Source organism: Chaetura pelagica, unplaced genomic scaffold (assembly GCF_000747805.2).
Source record: "Chaetura pelagica isolate M959 unplaced genomic scaffold, ChaPel_1.0 scaffold428, whole genome shotgun sequence".
NCBI lineage: Eukaryota > Metazoa > Chordata > Aves > Apodiformes > Apodidae > Chaetura > Chaetura pelagica.
The window spans coordinates 235417-247734 of record NW_009954311.1 but is presented as its reverse complement, the minus strand read 5'-3'; the positions used below and the strand labels follow the sequence as shown (position 1 = coordinate 247734).

Below are 12318 nucleotides of genomic sequence, written 5' to 3'. Positions count from 1 at the left end.
GCAGCAGAACAGGGAGGAGAAAAGATAATGAAAAAGCTCCAGCATGGGTCCTTCACAAAGGATGCAGTTCTTCATGAACTGCTCCAGCGTGACTCCTTCCCATGGGGTATGGTCCACTGGGAACAGACTGCTCTGGTGTGGAGTCCTCCATGGGCTGCAGTGTGGATATCTTCTCCAGTGTGGTCCCCCACAGGCTGCAGGGGCACAATCTCCTTCACCTTGGTCTTCTCCGTGGGCTGCAGGGGAATCCCTGCTCTGGTGCCTGGAGCACCTCCTCTCATTCTTTCTTCACTGACCTTGGTGTCTGCAGAGTTGTTTCTCGCACGTTTTTCTCATCCCTCTGCCGGAGCTGCTGTGCAGCATCTTTTACCTTGTTTCATTGATATTATCACAGAGGCAACACCACTGTCAGTGATAGGCTCAGTGTTGGGCATCAATGGGTCTGTTTTGGAGTTGGCTGGACTGGCTGTCTCCAACATGGGGGCAGCTCCTGATACCTTATCACAGAAGCCACCCCTGACACCCCTCCAATACCATGGGAGGTGCTGGAGCCCCACCAGTTCCCTGGAGGGACCTGCCAGTGGGCTGGGTCTGCCTGGAGGGAGCTTCTCAGAGAGTCCTTGAAGTGAACGGAGGTCTGGCAAGCAATGTGCAGGATGGACTCTCTGCTCCCTCCTCACGTGTCTCCAGCATCTGGGAACTGAGGCATGCAGGCTCCCCCTGCAATGATTTTATTTTGGTTTTCTGAGTACTAACTTCCGCTAGCAAAACCCAGCCCTGGGAGCAGCCCCATTCACTTGAATAATCCTGTCCTACTCATGCCTATGCAAGCCCTGGCCTGGCCACCCCTTCTTCCCAGCTGAGCAGCAGAAACACTTGTTGCACCAGAGACCTGGTTTTCCCCTGCCTTTGGTTTGATGAGCAGACTATTAAACCCCTTTCTCTCATGTGCCGGGGCAGGTCCTGGCCGCTCTCTCATGCTCCTGCTCTCAACCATTGCTCTGGAACACCGACAGTCCCGTGCAGGATCCGGTGCTCCCCTTCCCGCGGCATCTGCAGGGGAGCAGTTCCTGCTGCCAAGTCGAGTTGCCTCCATGTGCATCTGCAGGGCTGCAGGACCTGGTTTTGGCTGCGGTAGAGCTAATTTTCTTCTTAGTAGCTAGGAGAGTGCTATGTGTTGGAGTTAGTGTGGGATTTGGTATGAGAAGAATGTTGATAATACCCTGACGTTCTTGGTTGTTGCTAAGAAATCAAGGGCTTTTCAACTTCCCTTGCTTTGCTAGCAGGCGGGCGCACTGGAAGCTGGGAGGGAGCACAGCCAGAGCAATGGATCCAAGCTGGCCAGTGGAATATTCCATATCATAAAACATTGTGCGCCGTAAATAGATGAGGGTTGGCTGGGAAGCTCTGTCTCTCTTCTGGGATTGTAGTTTTAGGGATTTTCTCTTCTCTGGGGTTGCTCACCAGTGAGGGGCTGGGTGGGGAGCAGTTGTGCTGTGCGTCACTTGTTTGTGTACTGCATTATCATTGTGACTATTTTTATTTTATTTTAATCATTAAATTGCTTTTGTTTCAACCCATGAGTCTCTTCACCTTTACCTTTCCAATTCTCTCCCCCACTCCCTGGAGCAAGCAGCTGGGTGGTATGTAGTGGCCTGCTGAGTTAGAACCATGGTACTGTGGCAGATGCCTGCCATAGGGATGGTTTGCAGTGACATGTGGCTTTGCTTCCAGGTGACTTCTGTGATGTTAACCACTGTCAGAATGGGGGCACCTGCCTGACCGGGATTAATGAGGCCCCCTTCTTCTGCATCTGCCCTGATGGCTATGTTGGGATTGACTGCAATGAGACAGAGAAAGGTGAGATGCTGATCCCATCACAGGGACTTTGTGAAGTCCAGGAACCTTGCAGCATGCCCTTCTCATGGCTCTGCTGTCCAGCCCTGCTGATGGACGCAGCAGAGATCCAAGCAGGGATGCTGCAGTGGTTTAACCTCAGCTGACAACTAAGTCTCAGACAGCTGCTTGCTCACTCCCCCCCGAGTTGGATGGGGGAGACAACTGGAAGTGTAAAAGTGAGAAAACCCTTGGGTTGAAATTAAGACAGTCTAATAAGCAAAAGCCCCACACGCAAGTGGAGCAAAGCAAAGTTTTCATTCACTCCTTCCCATTGATGTTCAGACATCTCCAGGAAAGCAGGGCTTCATCACGTGTGGCGGTGACTTGGGAAGACAAATGCCATCACTCCAAATGTCCCCACCTTCCTTCTTCCCCCAGCTGTATGTGCTGAGCATGATGTCACATGGTATCCCTGTGGTTGGGGTCAGCTGTCCCAGCTGTGTCCACCCCCAGCTTCTTGTGCAACCCCAGTCCACTCAGTGGGGTGGGGTGAGTAGCAGAAAAGGCCCTGGTGCTGCGTAAGCCCTGCCCAGCAGTAACAAAAGCACCCCTGTGTTATCAGTGCTGCTTTGAGCACAGATCCAAAACTTAGCCCCACACCAGCTACTGTGAAGAAAATTAACTTTATCCCAGCCAAAACCAGCCCAGATGTGGTGACCTCCACCACTTGGAGTGAATGTGGTATCTTTGGGAGCAACAGCCCACTGGATGCTCTTAATCTCCACCTGTGCCTGTATCAAAGCCATTTTCCCTGCTTTCCCCCTCCCCAGGCCCCTGCCACCCCAATCCTTGCCACAACGGTGGCGAGTGCCAGCCGGTCCCGAACCGGGGGGACGTCTTCACCGACTACATCTGCAAGTGCCCCGCGGGGTACGATGGGGTGCACTGCCAGAACAGTGAGTACAGCGGGGTGGGAGGGACAGGGGGGGCTTGCTGAGGGCTTGGAGACCCCCTGGGCAGCAGTATAGGGACAACTAGGGGTGTTTGCAGCTGTGACTGTGTTGAGCGCTGTGTTGGGGACCGTGGGCTGGTTTGGACCTTGCAGGGTAGAAGGGAGGACCACGGTCTGGGGACACAGCTGTGTCTGATGCTCTGCATCTCTGGAGGCACATGGTGTCTTGAGTAATGGGACAAGGGGTGGCTCAGGGCTCAGCCTGCTCCTCATGGACTCTCAGCCTTGCTATGGCTGTGTGTTCTGATGCACCTCCCTGGCTGCAGTCAGCAGGGACACAGCTTAGGCAGCTCCTTGGGTTTGAGCTTCAATCTGTGCCACCATATCAGCAGCAACCCCGCCATGGCCCTTGTTCAGGGGATGCCTCCCCACTTCCTGCTGCACTGAATGAAGGGTCTCCTCCTCTGGACCAGCTCTGGGGTCACCTCTTCAGCTCCCCCATTCTGTCTCCTAGGCAAGAATGAGTGCTACTCCCAGCCTTGCAAAAATGGAGGCACCTGCCTGGACCTGGATGGCGACTATGCCTGCAAGTGCCCTTCTCCATTCTTGGGGAAGACCTGCCAACTCCGTAAGTCTGGGGCAACAACTGCACAGAATTCTCCTTCCCTCCCTGTTCCCCACTGCTCTGTCCCCCATTGCCAGTTTGCCCAGGAGAGATCTCATCAGCTGGTTTTGGGGATCTGCAGGGTAGGTGCCTCTGTACTGTCTGCTCTTGATGCCAGCAGGCCTGGTCCTTGTGAGGGACCATCCCCAGGAAGGTGCTGTATCCTCTCTGGGGTGGTCCCAGAGCAGCCCTTAACCCCACTAGACCTCTGTGTTGTGAGAGGAGCTGATGGATGGTGTGGTTTTGGCTGAAGGCTGAGGAGAGGGGACACCCTGGGGACAGTCAGGTCCTAGGATTGGTCTCCATCTCCTGGCGAATGCCCCCCCAGTTTTGCTCCCTAGTCATGGTCTGTCTTTGGTGCTGATGTTCCCACTGCCCCCCAGGCTGTGCAGTTCTCCTGGGCATGGAAGGAGGGGCCATCTCTGATGCCCAGCTCTCAGCATCCTCTGTCTACTATGGCTTTCTTGGCCTCCAGCGCTGGGGCCCAGAGCTTGCCCGCCTCAACAACCATGGCATTGTCAACGCCTGGACCTCCAGCGACTACGACAAGAGCCCCTGGATCCAGGTAACCATGGCAGGACTGGGAGCACCAGCACAGCAGGCAGCCCTGGTAGCCATGGCTGGTCTTGTGGGGCTGCTCTCACGGGAATTCTGTGCTCCTGGTGGCACACGTGGGGCTAAATTGTTGCAGTGAGGTGCCACCCAGAGGCATCTTGTGACATGGCTGGAGAAGGCAAAGTCGCTGGGCAGAAAACTGGGAGCTGGGTTGTGCCCCCTCTGGGATGAAAGACTGGGGGGATGGAGGGCTTTCACCTCCAGGAAGTCTCAGCATCCTTAGCAGCCCCTCTGCTGATCCCAGAGCCAAAGGGGAACCCACTCCTCCTATCCATGCTTGGCAGTGCTGGGCGCAGGGGCTGTGCACCTCGTCCCTGCTGGGTCCAGCTCATGCTCTTCTCCCCTCCCCAGGCCAACCTGCTGCGGAAGATGCGTCTGACCGGGGTCATCACGCAGGGTGCCAGCCGGGTGGGCAAGGCAGAGTACGTCCGTGCCTACAAAGTGGCCTACAGCCTGGATGGGCGTGCCTTCACCTTCTACAAGGACGAGACGCAGGATGCAGACAAGGTGGGCTGTGATGCTGCGGGCTCCGGGGTGGCTGCGAGCTGCTTCCCAAACCATCCCCACGTTTGGGAAAGTGTTTTTGACCTTGGTCAGAGCCACGCTGGGAACTGTCCTAGCAGTGAGACAGCACAGGCAGTTCCAGTGCTGGGCAGCACTCTCTGGCTCTGTTTAATTGAGCATAGTAAGCATAACGTAAAGAAGCAGTGCTGGCTTATTGAGGTTGTTCAGCTAATACTTTTATCAGGGGCATACTGTGGGAGCTGGGCATAGTCTGGAAGTGCTAGTGAAGAGTTTGCATGGCTTGGTGCTGTGTCTGCAGCAAGCATAAGCTGACAATGTCTCTCACTCTCAAAGCAGTACTCACTGACTGCAGCGCTCTCCACTTGCAGGTTTTATGGCAAGTGTCTCCCGGTTGGTTTTTGAGCAGCCAGGGAACAGCTGGAAGTATCTACCTTGCTTAAAAAAAAGAAAAAAGCAGCTCCTTTTGTTACTGCAGTGGGGGAAAAAAATGTGTGAAAACATGACACAACTGTATTTATTTTGTTAAAAAGAAAAAACCCAACAAAACAAGCCACCTTCTCCCTGTCACAATTTGGGGATCCTTGCTGTAGTGGGAGGCATTTCCTGCACGAGGCTGTGGGAGGACTGGGGCACTCAGCCCTGCTTGCTGCTGCAGGTGTTCCAGGGGAACGTGGACAATGGCAGCATGCAGACCAACATGTTCAACCCTCCCATCACCGCCCAGTTCATCCGCATCTACCCCGTGATGTGCCGCCGCGCCTGCACGCTGCGCTTCGAGCTCATCGGCTGCGAGATGAACGGTAAATGGTGGTGGCTGCCCCCCCTCCCCTCAGGGCTGCAGGGCTGCAGGGGGTGACACAGGGTAGGACATTGTCCCTTGTGCTGGTTTTGATCACCCGGGACAGGGGATTTGTCCGTGCTTGTTTTATCTCACAGTGGCCACATGGAAATACCCTCGGGTGCTTTTGGGGAGCACAAGCTGTTAATCCCACCAGCTCAGCGGGCTGGATCTGTATTCCCACGCTGAGAACAGCTTCCCAAGATGGGGGTTTTATTCTGTCCCCACCTTGTCTGAGTGGTGAACCGGTTTCTATTCCTGCCAGAGAGCTTGAAAAGCACCAGAGGATCAAAGTCCTCTTCGAAATGTGGATGATTAGCCTGAGCCTTTCCTCTGTGCCTCCCACATTCCAGCCCTGTGGCACGTCCCTGGCAGCCAAGTGGGACCTGGGTGCTGGCTGGCAGCAGGGTGCCATGGGGGCTTGGGTCATGTCCTGCTGCTGTGTGGGTGTGGTGCCAGTTGAGCTGTTGGCTGAGGATGTCTTTGCATTGCTCTCTTCACCCATGAAAGCATCTTCCTCTGTCTCCTGCCAGAACTGTCTGTCCTCCTGGGTTGGGCTGTCCCTGCAGCAGGAGGCAGTGTGAGCTAGGGAATAGCTGGGAGCTAAAAATCCCGGGAAGAGGCAAGCTGGCTGCAACCCTGCGCCTGTGCCGAGCCTTTCCCTGCCTGGCCCTGCCTCCTGCTGCAGGCGGTGAAAAACTGGGATGTAGGGGTGGTGCCTGATGGGGCTGTGTGTTTGTGCTCACGTCGGTGCTGTGAACTCTTTCCTCTTCACTGCCTGTGTAAACCGTTGTGTTACAGTTTATTTCAACACGGCAGGTTGCTCGGAGCCTCTGGGCATGAAATCCCGCCTCATCTCTGACCAGCAGATCACAGCCTCCAGTGTCTTCAAGACCTGGGGCATTGATGCCTTTACTTGGCACCCCCATTATGCTCGCCTGGACAAGACGGGCAAAACCAATGCCTGGACGGCACTCAACAATGGCCAGTCTGAGTGGCTGCAGGTGGGTCTTGCTGCCCTCCCTCTGTAACCTCATTTCTCCTCCCCAGCTCCTCCAGCTGTGCCCAGGGCTACCTGCTGTGCTGGGGTGGCTGGAAGGAGGATGGGCATGGTGGGAGAGGCTGGGTAGAGCAGCTTGGACTGTGCAGCTGGAGCCTTGCTGTGCTCTCCCTGAGTTGGGATCGCTGGGGCAGGTCAGGATGGGGCTGCAGCTTCTGGTTTTAGCAGCAGTGCTGGAGTGCTGGGTCGGAGACATCAGCACCCACAGGGATAGGGACAGGGTAGTGCTATCTCCACAGACCTTCTTTTGGGTCTGCATCACCCCCTTGGGAAGTGCCATCCCAGCCTGGTGTGACTGTCCCACAACCCTCCAGCTGCCCAGAACACTGCATTTCTGTTTTGCAGGAAAAAAAATCAGGTCTGTTTTTCTCTTCCCAGTCTAGAATGGGAACAAATAGTTTTGAAATTTCCTTCTCAGTTTCCTTTCCTCCCCTGTTTTTATACTTTTCACATGATTTCATGACATAATGGGACCAAGTGGTTTAGATATTTGTCCCGCTTTTTATTTGGGAAATGATTAAAAGCAGCTGCCTCTCAGCTAAATAAACTAGCTTATCAAAACGTCTGCTGATGAGGTCAGGATGACACGCTGAGTTGGGCTGTTGCACTGCAGGCTGCCTGTTTGTGTGTGTATATGTAGATTTACATGTATACTCTTTTATATATACACATGCATGTATACATGAATATGTATAGCCAGTACTGCCCTCAAAAAGCATAAAATAGGAACTAAATTAAGGAGACTTTCTGCTCATTTGCTGGTTTGCCCTGTAGTGTGCCAGCAGCAGTAGCACAGTGTGGCAAAGTGAAGAGAATAGAAACCATCTCACAACGCAAATGTCAGACGGCGCTGAACTGCATATTTTCTCAGCCAGAATCACTTCTCAGTGGAAATGCATTTCCTCTGGGAATCTTTTATTTATTTATTTTTTTTTAATTGAGACTTTTTTCTGTTGTGCTCACGTTGACAATTTCAGCAAAAACTGTTGTGGTGGCAGGGCTGGGGAAGGGAGCTGAGATGGTGCGGTTAGTGTCCTGCTTTGGGTTGCTTTGAGGGATGCTGCGAGTGTTAAAGGGTCAAATATTTCACAGTAGTGTTTTTTCAGTCGCTCTGGCACTGAAGCAGGGGTCGAGTGGTGTTTTCTCCATTCTTGACTGCTGGGGGCCAGCACATCCTGATTGTCTCTGGGACATGCAGGATGCTCTCTGGTGGGAGCGCTGCTCCTGCGAGGAGCCTCAATGAGCCTTTTGTCTGAGCCAGATTGACCTCCGGGACCAGAAGAAGGTGACAGGCATCATCACGCAAGGAGCCCGTGACTTTGGCCACATTCAGTACGTGGCAGCCTATAAGGTGGCCTACAGTGACAACGGCACATCCTGGACCCTCTACCGGGATGGACAGACAAACAGCACCAAGGTGTGTGTGGGGCAGGAAACGGGGGGGCAGCAACCTGCTGGAGCTTGGGGATGCTGCCACGGGAAGGGATGGGATGGTGCTGGGAAGGTCTTGGTGGTGCTGACACCCACTTTTCCCCCCCACTTAGATCTTCCACGGTAACAGTGACAACTACTCACACAAGAAGAACGTGTTCGACGTGCCCTTCTACGCCCGCTTCGTGCGCATCCTGCCCGTGGCCTGGCACAACCGCATCACCCTGCGCGTGGAGCTGCTGGGCTGCGACGAGTAGGAGCCCGGGCAGGAAGGATGGGGCTGCTCTTCCCTGCTGCCCAGCCCACACCCTGCCTGCTCCTGCCTGCTCCTGCTCCGACCTCACATCCCCATCTCCATGTCCCTATATTCAGGAGGCGGCCGGGAGGGCTCTCCTGCCCCACATTGGCGCTGGGGCCGCAGCACTGCACTTTATGGGGCTCTTGCAGGTGGGATGCGGGGATGGCTCCTGCCCTTCGCCCCCTAGCCAGGGGTGAGACCCCCTCCTGCCACCAGGGCTTGGCTGGGAGAACCTTTTCTGCAACTGGGGCTTCTTTGGGGAACCCCATCCTGCTAATGGAGCTTTTCTGGGGGACCTCATCCTGCAACCAGGGCTTGGCTGCATCCTCCCAGCTAAGCCTGGAGAAAAATGTTCTCCCCCTTTTTGCTTCTGTTTCCAGCAGAGAGGCTGCAGCCAGGGACAATCCTCTGCCTCCACTGGGGCTCCAGACTCAGCAGTTTTGGGGGGCTTAGGGCAGGCACCCCAGCCTCACAGCCTCTGATGTCCCTCCTGCTCCTGCAAGCAGGGTCTCCAAAAAACATACTTGGCCATTGTCCCCTGACAATTTTGCCAGGCACCGTGTCTCCTTGCCCGCATTGTCAGCGCCACATAGTGTGAGGGGAGTGATGAGATGGCTCCTGTCAGCAGGCACCAGGTCCCCATTGCTGGTGGCTCTATCCGGCAGGCTCCGTGCCTGGTGTTTTGGCAGGCGATGCCCATTCCCCTTCCTGGGGTGCAGGCTCCAGCATCCTCCAAGTCTCAGCATCGCTGCCGTCCCCACTTTACTGCAGTCTGGGGTGCCTGCAGGTCCCTTGTCCCCAGAACCAAGTGATGACCAAGGGGGCTGCAATCTGGCAGTGAGGGGCAGATGGTTTGTTGCCACAAGGGTGCAGGGAAAAGATGGGAAAGGTGGTGGTTAAGCCACCCAAATGCAGTAGGCAGGGAGCTGTGCCATGACCCTCTTTATAACCCAATTTTTTCCCTTTCCATGGGGTGGAGGGGAGCCTCTTGCAATACTCAAGTCCTTGGGATTAGCAGTAGGAGACAAGCAAGACCTGGCACTGGCAAGTGGGACTGCAGGCAGGGTGTCGGGGCAGCAGCACTGGCAGTGATGCTTCCCCACGTGCTGGGATGTGAAGCGGCCGCGGGGCCGGGCCAGTGGTGAGTTCGCTTTGGCAAGCATTGAGGGGGCCCAGGGTGGATGGCAGTGGTGGCCCTGCTCCAGGGTGTCTCTTACAGTATTAAAACCAGCTGAAACCTTGGGGCTGTCAGCTTGGCTGCTCTGTGCGTCCTGGAGAGCCGTGTCCCAAAGGCCAGTGGGTCTGGCGAGCCCTCAGGATCTTCTCCCTGGCTCCCATGTTGGCCTTTCATCTGCCTTCACAGACCATCCCAGCTCCCTTCCTTGCCCTAAAAGGAGGGGACTGGGGCTTTGTGCATCTTCTCTGCTGCCTCCACCCATCACAGCTGCTGGAGCCTGTGCTCGCAGCTGGCCAAGAGTAGCAGATGGGACTTGGGGAGGGGAAGCTGCTATTGGCACCCCACGCCCTGTGTCTCCTCCTTTGGCTTTGATTCTGCAGCAAATTCCCCAACTTGGAGCAAAACCAACACTCGCACCCCAGTGGTCTCCCAGGGCTGGGTTTTGCCAGGGCTGCCCTCAGGGTTGGTCCCAGCAGAGCCTCCCTGGGGAGGGCAGTGGGACAAATACTCCTAGAGGAAGATCCCCCTGCATCAGGTATGGAGTCCCTGGTAGGGAAGGAGCACTTGGCTGAACAGGGCAGCTTTACTCCTCTCCAGAGTCTTCCACCACAAATGAGTAGGGGCACCTGAGGTTGGCACGAACAGCCCAGGGCTACCTGCATCTCATCACAGCTCCTTACAACCTCTATGCACGTTTCCACAGCCAGCAGTACCCTGCTGGGCCCTACATTCCCTCACCAGGCCCTGCCCACAGGAGATGGGCTCCTTCCTGGCCCCATGGGTGTGAGCCCCCAGCACCAGAGGGGCTAGAGGCCTGCTTGCAGAGATGGGGCTGTATTCATTGTGGCTGTGGCTGCTTGGTGACAAATAGCAGCCACAGCTAGAGCTGGCGATGGGGGGACAGCCAGCCTGGTTCACCTCCAGCCGTGGTGCCACCCTTATCTCTGGGAAGCTGGGGCAGAGATAAGAGCAGTTTGCTCCCGAGTGCAGCCAAGACAGCCCCGAGCCAAGGGCAAGGCAGAGGCTCCACAGGGAGGGGGCTGGGAGCAGATGCCACATGTCAGAGGAGGGGGCGTTTCCCCCCCGGGTGCAGCCAAGACGGCCCCGAGCCAAGGGCAAGGCAGAGGCTCCACAGGGAGGGGGCTGGGAGCAGATGCCACATGTCAGAGGAGGGGATGCATGCTCAGTGCCCAGCCACCACTTCCCCCTGCCTGTTCCCACCCCTCAGGTGACCCCTCTGACGGATGCTGAGCCCCTTCCCCCCTTCCCAGCTCTGTGGTGTTTCCTTCCTCCTCTGGAACCTGAGGACTGGGGTTGGTGAGGGCTAGGGAGCCCTCCACACCATGCACAGCCCCTTACGGCTTGTCCCTGTCCCTCGGATGCTCTTCCTGGACGTGGCAGGGCTGCTGGGGCAGCAGGAAGGCTGGAGGGCCAGCGTGCTGCAGCCACGACACCCTGCTGCCTGCTGACTCTGCTGCCAGCTGCCCATGAGCTGGTTCCTCAGGAAGCAGCCGTCGGGGAGAGCATCCTCTCACCTCCACCCGGAAAGCCCAGCACAGACCACAGCCTCCTCCATCCCAACGGGAGCACTGGCTTTCTTCTACACTTTGAGCCTTGGGTGGCAGGTTCCTGCTGGAATCATCCTGCTCAAGCGGCATTTCAGTGAGAAATCTCTGGTGGGGCCACAGCAGAGCTGTCAGCTGCTGGATTGGAGGCAGGGAAGACAGGGATGACATTTTTATGGCTCCCGTTCAGCCAAAAGCTCAGCCAGCCCTAAACACATGCCCTAAACATGTGCTTCTGGGTCAGAGAAACCCTGACCCTGCACAGCATTGCCCACCCTGAAGCCTGCTGTCCCACCCAGGGTCCTCTCCTTGGGGGGCTCAGCCCTGGGGCTTCAGCCCAGGTCACTGCAGAAAACACATCTGGGATCATCCCCAAAGCACTAAAAATAGGGTGAGAGGCAGGAGAGAACAAAGAGTAAAGGGGATTCCACTTTCCTGGAGGGGGCTACAGGTGGCTGGATCCTTCCCCATGCTACCTGCTGCCTGGCTGGAGGTGCAGGGCATCAACAGCTGCATCCATACAAGAGTTGCAGCCAAATGCCAGCCATGAGCTGTTGCTGAAAAGAGTTGCACAAAAGCCTCCCTCTCCCCTCCCTGCTGCTGCTCCCCTCCTCGGGCCAGGCAGAGGATGGCTCCTGGCAGCCCTGGGGTGCAGGCAGTGCAGGCAGCACAGGGCACCGTGCGGCTTGTTCCTCCACTGCAAAACAATGGGTTGACCATGCCAAGGAGCAGCGTGCCCCAACAGGGCTGTTCTTCTGTCTGCACTGCTGGGAGGGTGGAGGGGACCATCCCAATTGCTGGGTGACTGGAAAACACACAGTTGGGTGAGCAAGCTGCAGTGGGGAACTGGCAGACAGGATACAGCTAAGATGTAGCTGGGACATCATCCTACCACCTCCTCCAGCTATGGGGCAGGGCTGGGGGGTCTGGGGGCCCTCAGCTGGGATGCATCACTGCAGAATCCCCATGCTGCCTTGGATGTTACGGCCCCTCCATTGTGGACCACAGAGCAGCTGGCTCTGGGCAGGCAAGCAGGCAGCGTGCCCAGCTGTCACGGGCCCACGTCCTGACCCTGCTGTGTCCCTTCTCCAGGAGGGCTGGCAGCCCCGACGGGTGGATGTGCGGGGAAAAGGAGAGCAGAGCCTCCAGACCCTGGGTCCTGCAGCCATCCCTGGCTGGAGCTTCCCACGGGGGATGGGGGCTGCCAGGCTGGCGCTGGCGGCAGATAACGCTGTTTCCGTGCCGGCTGTTCCCTATCAGCCTGTTGGCGGCGGGCAGACCAGATCACACCCCGAGCACGCTGCCCTGGGGGGGCTGTCGGGAGGGGGTCCCGGCCCCCTTCACCCCACAGACA

General features: G+C 56.6%; 2 protein-coding genes across 2 annotated transcripts in view; both read left to right on the top strand.

The window, feature by feature from the left end:
- Positions 1 to 1730: 1730 nt before the first annotated feature.
- MFGE8 (milk fat globule-EGF factor 8 protein) lies at positions 1731 to 8198 on the top strand (the record flags this gene model as incomplete). Its single annotated transcript, XM_010004042.1, has 9 exons — positions 1731 to 1860; positions 2670 to 2795; positions 3306 to 3419; positions 3839 to 4020; positions 4422 to 4577; positions 5251 to 5395; positions 6235 to 6437; positions 7755 to 7910; positions 8038 to 8198. Coding segments are annotated over 9 exons (1356 nt in total), but the record flags the coding sequence as incomplete, so codon positions are not given.
- Positions 8199 to 9313: 1115 nt separating this feature from the next.
- HAPLN3 (hyaluronan and proteoglycan link protein 3) overlaps positions 9314 to 12318 on the top strand; it is a 13906-nt gene continuing 10901 nt past the window's right edge. The window contains exon 1 of the mRNA XM_010004061.1: positions 9314 to 9363. Within this exon, the coding sequence (XP_010002363.1) occupies positions 9314 to 9363 (50 nt within the window). The remainder of the gene's footprint in view (positions 9364 to 12318) is intronic.